At 41.3% G+C, this 19,262-nt stretch overlaps 1 protein-coding gene across 1 annotated transcript in view; it reads left to right on the top strand.

Moving 5' to 3' along the window:
* Positions 1 to 19,262, top strand: part of LOC133542215 (protein Daple-like) — a 301,998-nt gene that overhangs the window by 251,824 nt on the left and 30,912 nt on the right. The window contains exons 8-9 of the mRNA XM_061886112.1: positions 9,684 to 9,726; positions 14,716 to 14,793. Coding sequence (XP_061742096.1) covers positions 9,684 to 9,726; positions 14,716 to 14,793 — 121 coding nt within the window. The remainder of the gene's footprint in view (positions 1 to 9,683; positions 9,727 to 14,715; positions 14,794 to 19,262) is intronic.

Raw genomic sequence — 19,262 nt, forward strand, 5'->3', positions numbered from 1 at the left:
AGTGTTCTAGGCAGCATGTGTGATGGTATGGGGGTGTATTAGTGATTGTTGTAGGGTGAAAGTGTTCTAGGCAGCATGTGTGATGGTATGGGGGTGTATTAGTGATTGTTGTAGGGTGAAAGTGTTCTAGGCAGCATGTGTGATGGTATGGGGGTGTATTAGTGATTGTTGTAGGGTGAAAGTGTTCTAGGCAGCATGTGTGATGGTATGGGGGTGTATTAGTGATTGTTGTAGGGTGAAAGTGTTCTAGGCAGCATGTGTGATGGTATGGGGGTGTATTAGTGATTGTTGTAGGGTGAAAGTGTTCTAGGCAGCATGTGTGATGGTATGGGGGTGTATTAGTGATTGTTGTAGGGTGAAAGTGTTCTAGGCAGCATGTGTGATGGTATGGGGGTGTATTAGTGATTGTTGTAGGGTGAAAGTGTTCTAGGCAGCATGTGTGATGGTATGGGGGTGTATTAGTGATTGTTGTAGGGTGAAAGTGTTCTAGGCAGCATGTGTGATGGTATGGGGGTGTATTAGTGATTGTTGTAGGGTGAAAGTGTTCTAGGCAGCATGTGTGATGGTATGGGGGTGTATTAGTGATTGTTGTAGGGTGAAAGTGTTCTAGGCAGCATGTGTGATGGTATGGGGGTGTATTAGTGATTGTTGTAGGGTGAAAGTGTTCTAGGCAGCATGTGTGATGGTATGGGGGTGTATTAGTGATTGTTGTAGGGTGAAAGTGTTCTAGGCAGCATGTGTGATGGTATGGGGGTGTATTAGTGATTGTTGTAGGGTGAAAGTGTTCTAGGCAGCATGTGTGATGGTATGGGGGTGTATTAGTGATTGTTGTAGGGTGAAAGTGTTCTAGGCAGCATGTGTGATGGTATGGGGGTGTATTAGTGATTGTTGTAGGGTGAAAGTGTTCTAGGCAGCATGTGTGATGGTATGGGGGTGTATTAGTGATTGTTGTAGGGTGAAAGTGTTCTAGGCAGCATGTGTGATGGTATGGGGGTGTATTAGTGATTGTTGTAGGGTGAAAGTGTTCTAGGCAGCATGTGTGATGGTATGGGGGTGTATTAGTGATTGTTGTAGGGTGAAAGTGTTCTAGGCAGCATGTGTGATGGTATGGGGGTGTATTAGTGATTGTTGTAGGGTGAAAGTGTTCTAGGCAGCATGTGTGATGGTATGGGGGTGTATTAGTGATTGTTGTAGGGTGAAAGTGTTCTAGGCAGCATGTGTGATGGTATGGGGGTGTATTAGTGATTGTTGTAGGGTGAAAGTGTTCCAGGCAGCATGTGTGATGGTATGGGGGTGTATTAGTGATTGTTGTAGGGTGAAAGTGTTCTAGGCAGCATGTGTGATGGTATGGGGGTGTATTAGTGATTGTTGTAGGGTGAAAGTGTTCTAGGCAGCATGTGTGATGGTATGGGGGTGTATTAGTGATTGTTGTAGGGTGAAAGTGTTCCAGGCAGCATGTGTGATGGTATGGGGGTGTATTAGTGATTGTTGTAGGGTGAAAGTGTTCTAGGCAGCATGTGTGATGGTATGGGGGTGTATTAGCTATTGTTGTAGGGTGAAAGTGTTCTAGGCAGCATGTGTGATGGTATGGGGGTGTATTAGTGATTGTTGTAGGGTGAAAGTGTTCTAGGCAGCATGTGTGATGGTATGGGGGTGTATTAGTGATTGTTGTAGGGTGAAAGTGTTCTAGGCAGCATGTGTGATGGTATGGGGGTGTATTAGCTATTGTTGTAGGGTGAAAGTGTTCTAGGCAGCATGTGTGATGGTATGGGGGTGTATTAGTGATTGTTGTAGGGTGAAAGTGTTCTAGGCAGCATGTGTGATGGTATGGGGGTGTATTAGTGATTGTTGTAGGGTGAAAGTGTTCTAGGCAGCATGTGTGATGTATGGGGGTGTATTAGTGATTGTTGTAGGGTGAAAGTGTTCTAGGCAGCATGTGTGATGGTATGGGGGTGTATTAGTGATTGTTGTAGGGTGAAAGTGTTCTAGGCAGCATGTGTGATGGTATGGGGGTGTATTAGTGATTGTTGTAGGGTGAAAGTGTTCTAGGCAGCATGTGTGATGGTATGGGGGTGTATTAGTGATTGTTGTAGGGTGAAAGTGTTCTAGGCAGCATGTGTGATGGTATGGGGGTGTATTAGTGATTGTTGTAGGGTGAAAGTGTTCTAGGCAGCATGTGTGATGGTATGGGGGTGTATTAGTGATTGTTGTAGGGTGAAAGTGTTCTAGGCAGCATGTGTGATGGTATGGGGGTGTATTAGTGATTGTTGTAGGGTGAAAGTGTTCTAGGCAGCATGTGTGATGGTATGGGGGTGTATTAGTGATTGTTGTAGGGTGAAAGTGTTGTAGTCAGCATGTGTGATGGTATGGGGGTGTATTAGTGATTGTTGTAGGGTGAAAGTGTTCTAGGCAGCATGTGTGATGGTATGGGGGTGTATTAGTGATTGTTGTAGGGTGAAAGTGTTCTAGGCAGCATGTGTGATGGTATGGGGGTGTATTAGTGATTGTTGTAGGGTGAAAGTGTTCTAGGCAGCATGTGTGATGGTATGGGGGTGTATTAGTGATTGTTGTAGGGTGAAAGTGTTCTAGGCAGCATGTGTGATGGTATGGGGGTGTATTAGTGATTGTTGTAGGGTGAAAGTGTTGTAGTCAGCATGTGTGATGGTATGGGGGTGTATTAGTGATTGTTGTAGGGTGAAAGTGTTCTAGGCAGCATGTGTGATGGTATGGGGGTGTATTAGTGATTGTTGTAGGGTGAAAGTGTTGTAGTCAGCATGTGTGATGGTATGGGGGTGTATTAGTGATTGTTGTAGGGTGAAAGTGTTCTAGGCAGCATGTGTGATGGTATGGGGGTGTATTAGTGATTGTTGTAGGGTGAAAGTGTTCTAGGCAGCATGTGTGATGGTATGGGGGTGTATTAGTGATTGTTGTAGGGTGAAAGTGTTCTAGGCAGCATGTGTGATGGTATGGGGGTGTATTAGTGATTGTTGTAGGGTGAAAGTGTTCTAGGCAGCATGTGTGATGGTATGGGGGTGTATTAGTGATTGTTGTAGGGTGAAAGTGTTGTAGTCAGCATGTGTGATGGTATGGGGGTGTATTAGTGATTGTTGTAGGGTGAAAGTGTTGTAGTCAGCATGTGTGATGGTATGGGGGTGTATTAGTGATTGTTGTAGGGTGAAAGTGTTCTAGGCAGCATGTGTGATGGTATGGGGGTGTATTAGTGATTGTTGTAGGGTGAAAGTGTTGTAGTCAGCATGTGTGATGGTATGGGGGTGTATTAGTGATTGTTGTAGGGTGAAAGTGTTCTAGGCAGCATGTGTGATGGTATGGGGGTGTATTAGTGATTGTTGTAGGGTGAAAGTGTTCTAGGCAGCATGTGTGATGGTATGGGGGTGTATTAGTGATTGTTGTAGGGTGAAAGTGTTCTAGGCAGCATGTGTGATGGTATGGGGGTGTATTAGTGGCCAAGGCATGGCTAACTTACACATCTATGAAGGCACCATTAATGCTGAAAGGTACATACAGCTTTTGGAGCAACATATGTTGTTATCATGGACGCCCCTGCTTATTTCAGCAAGACAATGCCAAGCCACGTGGCTTCATAGTAAAAGAGTGCAGGTACTAGACTGGCCTGCCTGTAGTCCAGACATTGAAAATGTGTGCAGGCTAAAATATGAGGCAGGAGACTGTTGAACAAGTTAAGCTGTACATCAAGCAAGAATGGGAAAGAATTCCACTTCAAAAATGTGTCTCCTCAGTTCCCAAACCTGCACTGAGTGTTGTTCAAAGGAAAGGCCATGTAACACACTGGTAAAAATGCAATTTTTGCTATGTGTTGCTGCCATTACATTTTAAGCTCATGTTTATTTGCAAAAAATAACAGTTTGTCAGTGTGAAGATGAAATATCTTGTCTTTGCAGTCTATTCAACTGAATATAAGTTGAAAAGGATTTGTTGTGGTCTCTTTTTATTTAGCATTTACACAAGCTGACAACTTCACTGCTTTGTAGATGAGGTCCTCTTTAAATAGTGTTGAGACTGCACTGAAGCATAGGAGCACAGCAAACACACACAAATGGAACATAAGTGTAGATGAAAAGAACAAACTGCATTAGTTGAAATAAATAAAGATAAGAAGGGAAAAAAAAGAACATCTTACATTCTTTTCCACATCAATGAGATGATCTTTGATATGAAGCAACTCAGTGGTGGCCGAGTCTCGTCGCTCATCTTTGGACAACTCCTGCAAGTTGGGACCTTCTCCTTTCTGGAGAGCCTGAGGAACAACATGTTGGATGACATTTAGACTTAGACTTCTCCTTTCTGGAGAGCCTGAGGAACAACATGTTGGATGACATTTAGACTTAGACTTCTCCTTTCTGGAGAGCCTGAGGAACAACATGTTGGATGACATTTAGACTTAGACTTCTCCTTTCTGGAGAGCCTGAGGAACAACATGTTGGATGACATTTAGACTTAGACTTCTCCTTTCTGGAGAGCCTGAGGAACAACATGTTGGATGACATTTAGACTTAGACTTCTCCTTTCTGGAGAGCCTGAGGAACAACATGTTGGATGACATTTAGACTTAGACTTCTCCTTTCTGGAGAGCCTGAGGAACAACATGTTGGATGACATTTAGCATCACTCATCCCTCATCTACACTTTAGCACACATCTACACTTTTATCTACACTCTACCACACATCTCCACTTTTCTACATTTCTGTAGAGTGGAGCACACCTTTAGATACTTCTACATTGGTGTAGCACGCACTTGTTGAAACCTGGGATGCACAATAGTGACTCAGCATATAAATCACTATTGTGGAAATTGTAAAGTTCCTAACTTCTTTATCCAGTTGATTTCCAAAATAGTAGAGTAAGGATGTATTGATTTAATACATCCTCAATATTGTGTTCCTCCCCCCAGGAAGGAGAACATACTTTATATTTAATATATACATATTCAAAAGGAATGATCCATTTTTCAAGCTTCCACTCCCACATTCTTCAAGCCATTCCAACATCAACACATTCAATGCATCCTGGAAATTCAAACAAGCATGTTTCCACATTCAACACAGTTCCAGGAATTCCTGTTTCAGTGCCATGACGCCGTTCACAAAAGTCAACCCATTTCCATTGTCAAAACTTCCTCTTAGTCAGGACAAAAAAACAGAATTTGAAAATTTCCTGTCTTTCCCAAAATTCCATAATACCATTTTTCAATAAAAAAATGTTACAACTTCAACATTTCTTGATTCCATTTAAACAATTCCAGCAGCAAGTAATTCAAAACATTCATGCTCTTAATAATTTCCAAAAACATCCCACTTTTCCCAACATTCCCAACTTTCCAGGTAGTTCCCATTGAAATGAATGGGACATGTTTCCAAGTTGCACAATTCCCACATTCTTCCAGCTATTGAAAGCATTCCAACATCAACACATTCCACTCATGCTGGACATTCCAACTAACACTTTCACAACTTCCACAGCTAATTCCCCTTTTCCTGTAAATTGCAACTCTTCAACATTCCAACTCTTCTTCCATTCACACTACATTCTGTCAGCATTTCACTTCCACTTCAGCATTGGAGCGTTCACACATGACATTCCTTCAGGAATTGTCTCCTCTAGTTTGTCTATAAAATTGTTTGAAGTACACCTCTGCATAACATTGTAAATGTATTCATGTAAAAGAAACAAGACAGGGCTCTTTCCTGGTCTCCCAGCATGGAGCCAAGTGCTACATAGCTTTCATCCTATTCTGCTACGGCAAAACAAGCATCTTTCCCCCAGGTCATTATTGTCTAACAATATATTACATGCATCATACTTTTACTAAAGTGCAAGGGCCAATACAAAGAAGCTCCACCCCACTTTAGAGACCTGGCTTAGAAAATAATAAAACATGGATTTTTATAGAACAACAGTTTGCACTATGATTCTTCATTATGTTACATGTTGAATAATGATATGCTTATTGTAGATGAATCACAACCCTGCAAAGAAGTGTCAGTATACTGTACATACACACAGTCTTGTCAGTATACACAAATACATACACACACAAAGAGGTGTCAGTATACTGTACATACACACAGTCTTGTCAGTATACACAAATACATACACACACAAAGAGGTGTCAGTATACTGTACATACACACAGTCTTGTCAGTATACACAAATACATACACACACAAAGTGATGTCAGTATACTGTACATACACACAGTCTTGTCAGTATACATAAATACATACACACACAAAGTGATGTCAGTATACATAAATACATACACACACAAAGAGGTGTCAGTATACATAAATACATACACACACACAAATAGTTGTCAGTATACATAAATACATACACACACACAAATAGTTGTCAGTATACAAAAATACATACACACACAAATAGTTGTCAGTATACACAAATACATACACACAAAAATAGTTGTCAGTATACATAAATACATACACACACACAAATAGTTGTCAGTATACATAAATACATACACACACACAAATAGTTGTCAGTATACATAAATACATACACACACAAATAGTTGTCAGTATACACAAATACATACACACACAAAGAGGTGTCAGTATACTGTACATACAGACAGTCTTGTCAGTATACACAAATACATACACACAGTCTTGTCAGTATACACAAATACATACACACACAAAGAGGTGTCAGTATACATAAATACATACACACAGTCTTGTCAGTATACATAAATACATACACACACAAAGTGATGTCAGTATACATAAATACATACACACACAAAGAGGTGTCAGTATACATAAATACATACACACACATAGTGATGTCAGTATACATAAATACATACACACACAAAGTGATGTCAGTATACATAAATACATACACACACAAAGAGGTGTCAGTATACATAAATACATACATACACAAAGTGATGTCAGTATACATAAATACATACACACACAAAGTGATGTCAGTATACATAAATACATACACACACAAAGAGGTGTCAGTATACATAAATACATACACACACACACACATATAGTTTTCAGTATACATAAATACATACACACACAAAGTGATGTCAGTATACATAAATACATACACACACAAAGAGGTGTCAGTATACATAAATACATACACACACACACACATATAGTTTTCAGTATACATAAATACATACACACACAAAGAGGTGTCAGTATACATAAATACATACACACACACAAATAGTTGTCAGTATACATAAATACATACACACACAAATAGTTGTCAGTATACATAAATACATTCACACGCAAAGAGGTGTCAGTATACATAAATACATACACACACACAAATAGTTGTCAGTATACATAAATACATACACACACAAAGAGGTGTCAGTATACACAAATACATACACACACAAGTAGTTGTCAGTATACATAAATACATACACACACAAAGAGGTGTCAGTATACATAAATACATACACACACACAAATAGTTGTCAGTATACATACATACACACACAAAGAGTGTCAGTATACATAAATACATACACACACACATATAGTTGTCAGTATACATAAATACATACACACACAAAGTGATGTCAGTATACATAAATACATACACACACAAAGAGGTGTCAGTATACATAAATACATACACACACACAAATAGTTGTCAGTATACATAAATACATACACACACAAAGAGGTGTCAGTATACATAAATACATACACACACACAAATAGTTGTCAGTATACATAAATACATACACACACAAAGAGGTGTCAGTATACATAAATACATACACACACACAAATAGTTGTGAGTATACATACATACACACAAAAAGACTGTCAGTATACATAAATACACACACACACATTGTTGTCAGTGTACATAAATACATACACACACAAAGAGGTGTCAGTATACATAAATACATACACACACAAAGAGGTGTCCGTATACATAAATACACAAACACACATTGTTGTCAGTATACATAAATACATACACACACACAAATAGTTGTCAGTATACATAAATACATACACACACAAAGGTGTCAGTATACATAAATACATACACACACACTAATAGTTGTCAGTATACATACATACACACAAAAAGAGTGTCAGTATACATAAATACACACACACACAGTGTTGTCAGTAGACATACACACACAAAGAGGTGTCAGTATACATAAATACATACACACACAAAGAGGTGTCAGTATACATAAATACATACACACACACACATATAGTTTTCAGTATACATAAATACATACACACACAAAGAGGTGTCAGTATACATAAATACATACACACACACAAATAGTTGTCAGTATACATAGATACATACACACACAAAGAGGTGTCAGTATACACAAATACATACACACGCAAGTAGTTGTCAGTATACATAAATACATACACACACAAAGAGGTGTCAGTATACATAAACACATACACACACACAAATAGTTGTCAGTATACATACATACACACACAAAGAGTGTCAGTATACATAAATACATACACACACATATAGTTGTCAGTATACATAAATACATACACACACAAAGTGATGTCAGTATACATAAATACATACACACACAAAGAGGTGTCAGTATACATAAATACATACACACACACAAATAGTTGTCAGTATACATACATACACACACAAAGAGTGTCAGTATACATAAATACATACACACACACATATAGTTGTCAGTATACATAAATACATACACACACAAAGTGATGTCAGTATACATAAATACATACACACACAAAGAGGTGTCAGTATACATAAATACATACACACACAAAGAGGTGTCAGTATACATAAATATATACAGACACACAAATAGTTGTCAGTATACATAAATACATACACACACAAAGAGGTGTCAGTATACATACATACATACACACACAAAGAGGTGTCAGTATACATAAATACATACACACACACAAATAGTTGTGAGTATACATACATACACACAAAAAGAGTGTCAGTATACATAAATACACACACACACATTGTTGTCAGTATACATAAATACATACACACACAAAGAGGTGTCAGTATACATAAATACATACACACACAAAGAGGTGTCAGTATACATAAATACATACACACACAAAGAGGTGTCAGTATACATAAATACACACACACACACATTGTTGTCAGTATACATAAATACATACACACACACAAATAGTTGTCAGTATACATAAATACATACACACACAAAGGTGTCAGTATACATAAATACATACACACACACAAATAGTTGTCAGTATACATACATACACACAAAAAGAGTGTCAGTATACATAAATACACACACACACAGTGTTGTCAGTAGACATACACACACAAAGAGGTGTCAGTATACATAAATACATACACAAAGAATGTCAGTATACATACACACACACAGTGTAGTCAGTAGACATACACACACAAAGTGATGTCAGTATAGTGTACATAGAGACAAAGATGAAGATGTAAGATAATAGTTAGAGTTGTGTGAATCCAGGTGTGACTTACAGCGGCCAGCTCAGCACGTAGACTTGTGTTGTGTGTGTTGCTCTCCTCCACTTTTGTGTTGTGTGTGTTGCTCTCCTCCACTTTCTTCTGCAGGCTGGCCAACTTCCCTTCTTTCATCTTCATCGCCTCTTGCACGGTTTCCTCAAGTCGGGATTCAAGCAGCTTGTATTTGCTGACACACACACACACACACAATTTACATTTCTTTTGGTTTCACTAAGTAAGTGTTTCTCACTTGTAAAAAACAATGCTTTTCTAATAGTAAAGACTAATAAAAATTCCCCCATTAATGAAATGAATGCAAATGTGATCAAAAGTTCAAGTTAAGATGAAGAAGGTGGTGGATGTGTGGCTGAGGACTCATGAAGGTTCTTTACAACATCACCTTCTTTACAATCATTATTCATCTTTACTAATCCATGAAGGTTCATTACAACATCACCTTCTTTACAATCATTATTCATCTTTACTAATCCATGAAGGCTCATTACAACATCACCTTCTTTACAATCATTATTCATCTTTACTAATCCATGAAGGTTCATTACAACATCACCTTCTTTACAATCATTATTCATCTTTACTAATCCATGAAGGCTCATTACAACATCACCTTCTTTACAATCATTATTCATCTTTACTAATCCATTTTACAATCATCCATGTCTGACTTGCAAAACATCTCAAATGGATTATTACCCCCACTTTTAGCATCCATCCATTGTTTACTCTAATCATCTATTGTGCTAACTGCTAGGTTAAGAAGGTAAGGTGTGAGCTCCCTGCCTGGATGCAGGTGTGGTTTTGGAAGTAAGCTGTGAGTAAGGTGTGAGTAAGGTGTGAGGTGAGTAAAGTGTGAGTAAGGTGTGAGGTGAGTAAGGTGTGAGGTGAGTAAGCTGTGAGGTGAGTAAGCTGTGAGGTGAGTAAGCTGTGAGTAAGGTGTGAGGTGAGTAAGGTGTGAGTAAGGTGTGAGTAAGTAAAGTGTGAGTAAGGTGTGAGTAAGGTGTGAGGTGAGTAAGGTGTGAGTAAGGTGTGAGTAAGTAAAGTGTGAGTAAGGTGTGAGTAAGGTGTGAGGTGAGTAAGGTGTGAGGTGAGTAAGCTGTGAGGTGAGTAAGCTGTGAGTAAGGTGTGAGTAAGGTGTGAGGTGAGTAAGGTGTGAGGTGAGTAAGCTGTGAGGTGAGTAAGCTGTGAGTAAGGTGTGAGGTGAGTAAGGTGTGAGTAAGGTGTGAGTAAGTAAAGTGTGAGTAAGGTGTGAGTAAGGTGTGAGGTGAGTAAGGTGTGAGTAAGGTGTGAGTAAGTAAAGTGTGAGTAAGGTGTGAGTAAGGTGTGAGGTGAGTAAGGTGTGAGGTGAGTAAGCTGTGAGGTGAGTAAGCTGTGAGTAAGGTGTGAGTAAGATGTGAGGTGAGTAAGGTGTGAGTAAGGTGTGAGTAAGTAAAGTGTGAGTAAGGTGTGAGTAAGGTGTGAGGTGAGTAAGGTGTGAGGTGAGTAAAGTGTAGGTAAGGTGTGAGTAAGGTGTGAGTAAGTAAAGTGTGAGTAAGGTGTGAGTAAGGTGTGAGGTGAGTAAGGTGTGAGTAAGGTGTGAGTAAGTAAAGTGTGAGTAAGGTGTGAGTAAGGTGTGAGGTGAGTAAGGTGTGAGGTGAGTAAAGTGTGAGTAAGGTGTGAGTAAGTAAAGTGTGAGTAAGGTGTGAGTAAGGTGTGAGGTGAGTAAGGTGTGAGTAAGTAAAGTGTGAGTAAGGTATGAGTAAGGTGTGAGGTGAGTAAGGTGTGAGGTGAGTAAGTGTGAGTAAGGTGTGAGTAAGGTGTGAGCTCCCTGCCTGGATGCAGATGTGGTTTTGGAAGTAAGCTGTGAGTAAGGTGTGAGTAAGGTGTGAGGTGAGTAAAGTGTGAGTAAGGTGTGAGTAAGGTGTGAGTAAGGTGTGAGGTGAGTAAAGTGTGAGTAAGGTGTGAGTAAGGTGTGAGTAAGGTGTGAGCTCCCTGCCTGGATGCAGATGTGGTTTTGGAAGTAAGCTGTGAGTAAGGTGTGAGTAAGGTGTGAGGTGAGTAAAGTGTGAGTAAGGTGTGAGTAAGGTGTGAGTAAGGTGTGAGGTGAGTAAAGTGTGAGTAAGGTGTGAGGTGAGTAAGGTGTGAGTAAGGTGTGAGGTGAGTAAGGTGTGAGTAAGGTGTGAGTAAGGTGTGAGCTCCCTGCCTGGATGCAGATGTGGTTTTGGAAGTAAGCTGTGAGTAAGGTGTGAGTAAGGTGTGAGGTGAGTAAAGTGTGAGTAAGGTGTGAGTAAGGTGTGAGGTGAGTAAAGTGTGAGTAAGGTGTGAGTAAGGTGTGAGTAAGGTGTGAGCTCCCTGCCTGGATGCAGATGTGGTTTTGGAAGTAAGCTGTGAGTAAGGTGTGAGTAAGGTGTGAGGTGAGTAAAGTTGTGAGTAAGGTGTGAGTAAGGTGTGAGTAAGGTGTGAGGTGAGTAAAGTGTGAGTAAGGTGTGAGGTGAGTAAGGTGTGAGTAAGGTGTGAGGTGAGTAAGGTGTGAGTAAGGTGTGAGTAAGGTGTGAGCTCCCTGCCTGGATGCAGATGTGGTTTTGGAAGTAAGCTGTGAGTAAGGTGTGAGTAAGGTGTGAGGTGAGTAAGCTGTGAGTAAGCTGTGAGTAAGGTGTGAGTAAGGTGTGAGTAAGGTGTGAGGTGAGTAAAGTGTGAGTAAGGTGTGAGTAAGGTGTGAGGTGAGTAAGGTGTGAGTAAGGTGTGAGTAAGGTGTGAGGTGAGTAAGCTGTGAGTAAGGTGTGAGGTGAGTAAGGTGTGAGGTGAGTAAGCTGTGAGGTGAGTAAGCTGTGAGTAAGGTGTGAGTAAGATGTGAGTAAGGTGTGAGGTGAGTAAGCTGTGAGTAAGGTGTGAGGTGAGTAAGGTGTGAGTAAGGTGTGAGTAAGGTGTGAGGTGAGTAAGCTGTGAGTAAGGTGTGAGGTGAGTAAGGTGCGAGTAAGGTGTGAGGTGAGTAAGCTGTGAGTAAGGTGTGAGGTGAGTAAGGTGCGAGTAAGGTGTGAGGTGAGTAAGGTGTGAGTAAGGTGTGAGTAAGGTGTGAGGTGAGTAAGCTGTGAGTAAGGTGTGAGGTGAGTAAGGTGCGAGTAAGGTGTGAGGTGAGTAAGCTGTGAGTAAGGTGTGAGGTGAGTAAGATGTGAGTAAGGTGTGAGGTGAGTAAGATGTGAGTAAGGTGTGAGGTGAGTAAGCTGTGAGTAAGGTGTGAGTAAGGTGTGAGGTGAGTAAGCTGTGAGTAAGGTGTGAGGTGAGTAAGGTGCGAGTAAGGTGTGAGGTGAGTAAGCTGTGAGTAAGGTGTGAGGTGAGTAAGATGTGAGTAAGGTGTGAGGTGAGTAAGCTGTGAGTAAGGTGTGAGGTGAGTAAGGTGTGAGTAAGGTGTGAGTAAGGTGTGAGGTGAGTAAGCTGTGAGTAAGGTGTGAGGTGAGTAAGGTGTGAGGTGAGTAAGGTGCGAGGTGAGTAAGGTGTGAGGTGAGTAAGGTGTGAGGTGAGTAAGGTGTGAGTAAGGTGTGAGGTGAGTAAGGTGTGAAGAACCAAGTCAACCGTATTGTAAGGGTAAGACTCGCCCGGTACTTACTTGGTACTGGATCCATCCCAGAATGTCCCCCTATTAGTGTGTGTGTGTTGCAGAGAGACTGGACACTTTATGGTGTGGTTCTGAATGTCCCCCTATTAGTGTGTGTGTGTGTTGCAGAGAGACTGGACACTTAATGGTGTGGTTCTGAATGTCCCCCTATTAGTGTGTGTGTGTTGCAGAGGGACTGGACACTTAATGGTGTGGTTCTGAATGTCCCCCTATTAGTGTGTGTGTGTTGCAGAGAGACTGGACACTTAATGGTGTGGTTCTGAATGTCCCCCTATTAGTGTGTGTGTGTTGCAGAGGGACTGGACACTTGATGGTGTGGTTCTAAATGTCCCCCTATTAGTGTGTGTGTGTTGCAGAGAGACTGGACACTTGATGGTGTGGTTCTGAATGTCGCAGAGAGACTGGACACTTAATGGTGTGGTTCTGAATGTCCCCCTATTAGTGTGTGTGTGTTGCAGAGGGACTGGACACTTAATGGTGTGGTTCTGAATGTCCCCCTATTAGTGTGTGTGTGTTGGAGAGGGACTGGACACTTTATGGTGTGGTTCTGAATGTCCCCCTATTAGTGTGTGTGTGTTGCAGAGGGACTGGACACTTTATGGTGTGGTTCTGAATGTTCCCCTATTAGTGTGTGTGTGTTGCAGAGAGACTGGACACTTAATGGTGTGGTTCTGAATGTCCCCCTATTAGTGTGTGTGTGTTGCAGAGAGACTGGACACTTGATGGTGTGGTTCTGAATGTCGCAGAGAGACTGGACACTTAATGGTGTGGTTCTGAATGTCCCCCTATTAGTGTGTGTGTGTTGCAGAGAGACTGGACACTTAATGGTGTGGTTCTGAATGTCCCCCTATTAGTGTGTGTGTGTTGCAGAGGGACTGGACACTTTATGGTGTGGTTCTGAATGTCCCCCTATTAGTGTGTGTGTGTTGCAGAGAGACTGGACACTTAATGGTGTGGTTCTGAATGTCCCCCTATTAGTGTGTGTGTGTTGCAGAGGGACTGGACACTTAATGGTGTGGTTCTGAATGTCCCCCTATTAGTGTGTGTGTGTTGGAGAGGGACTGGACACTTTATGGTGTGGTTCTGAATGTCCCCCTATTAGTGTGTGTGTGTTGCAGAGGGACTGGACACTTTATGGTGTGGTTCTGAATGTTCCCCTATTAGTGTGTGTGTGTTGCAGAGAGACTGGACACTTAATGGTGTGGTTCTGAATGTCCCCCTATTAGTGTGTGTGTGTTGCAGAGAGACTGGACACTTGATGGTGTGGTTCTGAATGTCGCAGAGAGACTGGACACTTAATGGTGTGGTTCTGAATGTCCCCCTATTAGTGTGTGTGTGTTGCAGAGAGACTGGACACTTGATGGTGTGGTTCTGAATGTCCCCCTATTAGTGTGTGTGTGTTGCAGAGAGACTGGACACTTAATGGTGTGGTTCTGAATGTCCCCCTATTAGTGTGTGTGTGTTGCAGAGAGACTGGACACTTAATGGTGTGGTTCTGAATGTCCCCCTATTAGTGTGTGTGTGTTGCAGAGAGACTGGACACTTAATGGTGTGGTTCTGAGCTACCTTTCCTCCAGAGACTGCTCCTGCTGCAGAAGTCTTTCTCGGGTCAGTCCAACCTTCTCCAGTTCTTCATTCAGTCTCTCTAACTCCACACTGAGCTGCTGGACGCTCAACTTCTCCGACACCAACTCCTGCACGTGCAAATGTCAGGAATAGAACCGCAATCTTCTGCAGAACCACAGCAAGACACTTTAATAAAGTCCATCAGACCTGTCTGTAGTCCTGTATTGGAACATGTAGTGAATCCTGTCTGTAGTCCTGTATTGGAACATGTAGTGAATCCTGTCTGTAGTCCTGTATTGGAACATGTAGTGAATCCTGTCTGTAGTCCTCTATTGGAACATGTAGTGAATCCTGTCTGTAGTCCTGTATTGGAACATGTAGTGAATCCTGTCTGTAGTCCAGTATTGGAACATGTAGTGAATCCTGTCTGTAGTCCTGTATTGGAACATGTAGTGAATCCTGTCTGTAGTCCTGTATTGGAACATGTAGTGAATCCTGTCTGTAGTCCAGTATTGGAACATGTAGTGAATCCTGTCTGTAGTCCAGTATTGGAACATGTAGTGAATCCTGTCTGTAGTCCTGTATTGGAACATGTAGTGAATCCTGTCTGTAGTCCTGTATTGGAACATGTAGTGAATCCTGTCTGTAGTCCTGTATTGGAACATGTAGTGAATCCTGTCTGTAGTCCTGTATTGGAACATGTAGTGAATCCTGTCTGTAGTCCTGTATTGGAACATGTAGTGAATCCTGTCTGTAGTCCTGTATTGGAACATGTAGTGAATCCTGTCTGTAGTTCTGTATTGAAACATGTAGTGAATCCTGTCTGTAGTCCCGTATTGGAACATGTAGTGAATCCTGTCTGTAGTCCCGTATTGGAACATGTAGTGAATCCTGTCTGTAGTCCCGTATTGGAACATGTAGTGAATCCTGTCTGTAGTCCCGTATTGGAACATGTAGTGAATCCTGTCTGTAGTCCTGTATTGAAACATGTAGTGAATCCTGTCTGTAGTCCCGTATTGGAACATGTAGTGAATCCTGACTGTAGTCCTCTATTGGAACATGTAGTGAATCCTGTCTGTAGTCCTGTATTGGAACATGTAGTGAATCCTGTCTGTAGTCCTGTATTGGAACATGTAGTGAATCCTGTCTGTAGTCCTGTATTGGAACATGTAGTGAATCCTGTCTGTAGTCCTGTATTGGAACATATAGTGAATCCTGTCTGTAGTCCCGTATTGGAACATGTAGTGAATCCTGTCTGTAGTCCCGTATTGGAACATGTAGTGAATCCTGTCTGTAGTCCCGTATTGGAACATGCTAGTGAATCCTGTCTGTAGTTCTGTATTGAACATGTAGTGAATCCTGTCTGTAGTCCAGTATTGGAACATGTAGTGAATCCTGTCTGTAGTCCCGTATTGGAACATGTAGTGAATCCTGTCTGTAGTCCCGTATTGGAACATGTAGTGAATCCTGTCTGTAGTCCCGTATTGGAACATGTAGTGAATCCTGTCTGTAGTCCTGTATTGAAACATGTAGTGAATCCTGTCTGTAGTCCTGTATTGGAACATGTAGTGAATCCTGTCTGTAGTCCTCGTATTGGAACATGTAGTGAATCCTGTCTGTAGTCCTGTATTGGAACATGTAGTGAATCCTGTCTGTAGTCCTGTATTGGAACATGTAGTGAATCCTGTCTGTAGTCCTGTATTGGAACATGTAGTGAATCCTGTCTGTAGTCCTGTATTGGAACATGTAGTGAATCCTGTCTGTAGTCCTGTATTGGAACATGTAGTGAATCCTGTCTGTAGTCCAGTATTGGAACATGTAGTGAATCCTGTCTGTAGTCCTGTATTGGAACATGTAGTGAATCCTGTCTGTAGTCCTGTATTGGAACATGTAGTGAATCCTGTCTGTAGTCCTGTATTGGAACATGTAGTGAATCCTGTCTGTAGTCCAGTATTGGAACATGTAGTGAATCCTGTCTGTAGTCCTGTATTGGAACATGTAGTGAATCCTGTCTGTAGTCCTGTATTGGAACATGTAGTGAATCCTGTCTGTAGTCCTGTATTGGAACATGTAGTGAATCCTGTCTGTAGTCCTGTATTGGAACATGTAGTGAATCCTGTCTGTAGTCCTGTATTGGAACATGTAGTGAATCCTGTCTGTAGTCCTGTATTGGAACATGTAGTGAATCCTGTCTGTAGTCCTGTATTGAACATGTAGTGAATCCTGTCTGTAGTCCTGTATTGGAACATGTAGTGAATCCTGTCTGTAGTCCTGTATTGGAACATGTAGTGAATCCTGTCTGTAGTCCTGTATTGGAACATGTAGTGAATCCTGTCTGTAGTCCTGTATTGGAACATGTAGTGAATCCTGTCTGTAGTCCTGTATTGGAACATGTAGTGAATCCTGTCTGTAGTCCTGTATTGGAACATGTAGTGAATCCTGTCTGTAGTTCTGTATTGAAACATGTATGAATCCTGTCTGTAGTCCCGTATTGGAACATGTAGTGAATCCTGTCTGTAGTCCCGTATTGGAACATGTAGTGAATCCTGTCTGTAGTCCCGTATTGGAACATGTAGTGAATCCTGTCTGTAGTCCCGTATTGGAACATGTAGTGAATCCTGTCTGTAGTCCTGTATTGAACATGTAGTGAATCCTGTCTGTAGTCCCGTATTGGAACATGTAGTGAATCCTGTCTGTAGTCCTCGTATTGGAACATGTAGTGAATCCTGTCTGTAGTCCTGTATTGGAACATGTAGTGAATCCTGTCTGTAGTCCTGTATTGGAACATGTAGTGAATCCTGTCTGTAGTCCTGTATTGGAACATGTAGTGAATCCTGTCTGTAGTCCTGTATTGGAACATGTAGTGAATCCTGTCTGTAGTCCCGTATTGGAACATGTAGTGAATCCTGTCTGTAGTCCCGTATTGGAACATGTAGTGAATCCTGTCTGTAGTCCCGTATTGGAACATGTAGTGAATCCTGTCTGTAGTCCTGTATTGGAACATGTAGTGAATCCTGTCTGTAGTCCTGTATTGGAACATGTAGTGAATCCTGTCTGTAGTCCTGTATTGGAACATGTAGTGAATCCTGTCTGTAGTCCTGTATTGGAACATGTAGTGAATCCTGTCTGTAGTCCTGTATTGGAACATGTAGTGAATCCTGTCTGTAGTCCTGTATTGGAACATGTAGTGAATCCTGTCTGTAGTCCAGTATTGGAACATGTAGTGAATCCTGTCTGTAGTCCAGTATTGGAACATGTAGTGAATCCTGTCTGTAGTCCAGTATTGGAACATGTAGTGAATCCTGTCTGTAGTCCAGTATTGGAACATGTAGTGAATCCTGTCTGTAGTCCAGTATTGGAACATGTAGTGAATCCTGTCTGTAGTCCAGTATTGGAACATGTAGTGAATCCTGTCTGTAGTCCAGTATTGGAACATGTAGTGAATCCTGTCTGTAGTCCAGTATTGGAACATGTAGTGAATCCTGTCTGTAGTCCAGTATTGGAACATGTAGTGAATCCTGTCTGTAGTCCAGTATTGGAACATGTAGTGAATCCTGTCTGTAGTCCTGTATTGGAACATGTAGTGAATCCTGTCTGTAGTCCAGTATTGGAACATGTAGTGAATCCTGTCTGTAGTCCAGTATTGGAACATGTAGTGAATCCTGTCTGTAGTCCAGTATTGGAACATGTAGTGAATCCTGTCTGTAGTCCAGTATTGGAACATGTAGTGAATCCTGTCTGTAGTCCAGTATTGGAACATGTAGTGAATCCTGTCTGTAGTCCAGTATTGGAACATGTAGTGAATCCTGTCTGTAGTCCAGTATTGGAACATGTAGTGAATCCTGTCTGTAGTCCAGTATTGGAACATGTAGTGAATCCTGTCTGTAGTCCAGTATTGGAACATGTAGTGAATCCTGTCTGTAGTCCAGTATTGGAACATGTAGTGAATCCTGTCTGTAGTCCAGTATTGGAACATGTAGTGAATCCTGTCTGTAGTCCAGTATTGGAACATGTAGTGAATCCTGTCTGTAGTCCAGTATTGGAACATGTAGTGAATCCTGTCTGTAGTCCAGTATTGGAACATGTAGTGAATCCTGTCTGTAGTCCAGTATTGGAACATGTAGTGAATCCTGTCTGTAGTCCAGTATTGGAACATGTAGTGAATCCTGTCTGTAGTCCAGTATTGGAACATGTAGTGAATCCTGTCTGTAGTCCAGTATTGGAACATGTAGTGAATCCTGTCTGTAGTCCAGTATTGGAACATGTAGTGAATCCTGTCTGTAGTCCAGTATTGGAACATGTAGTGAATCCTGTCTGTAGTCCAGTATTGGAACATGTAGTGAATCCTGTCTGTAGTCCAGTATTGGAACATGTAGTGAATCCTGTCTGTAGTCCTGTATTGGAACATGTAGTGAATCCTGTCTGTAGTCCAGTATTGGAACATGTAGTGAATCCTGTCTGTAGTCCAGTATTGGAACATGTAGTGAATCCTGTCTGTAGTCCAGTATTGG

The sequence above is a fragment of the Nerophis ophidion genome, linkage group LG24, assembly GCF_033978795.1.
Source record: "Nerophis ophidion isolate RoL-2023_Sa linkage group LG24, RoL_Noph_v1.0, whole genome shotgun sequence".
NCBI classification, from domain to species: Eukaryota; Metazoa; Chordata; class Actinopteri; order Syngnathiformes; family Syngnathidae; genus Nerophis; species Nerophis ophidion.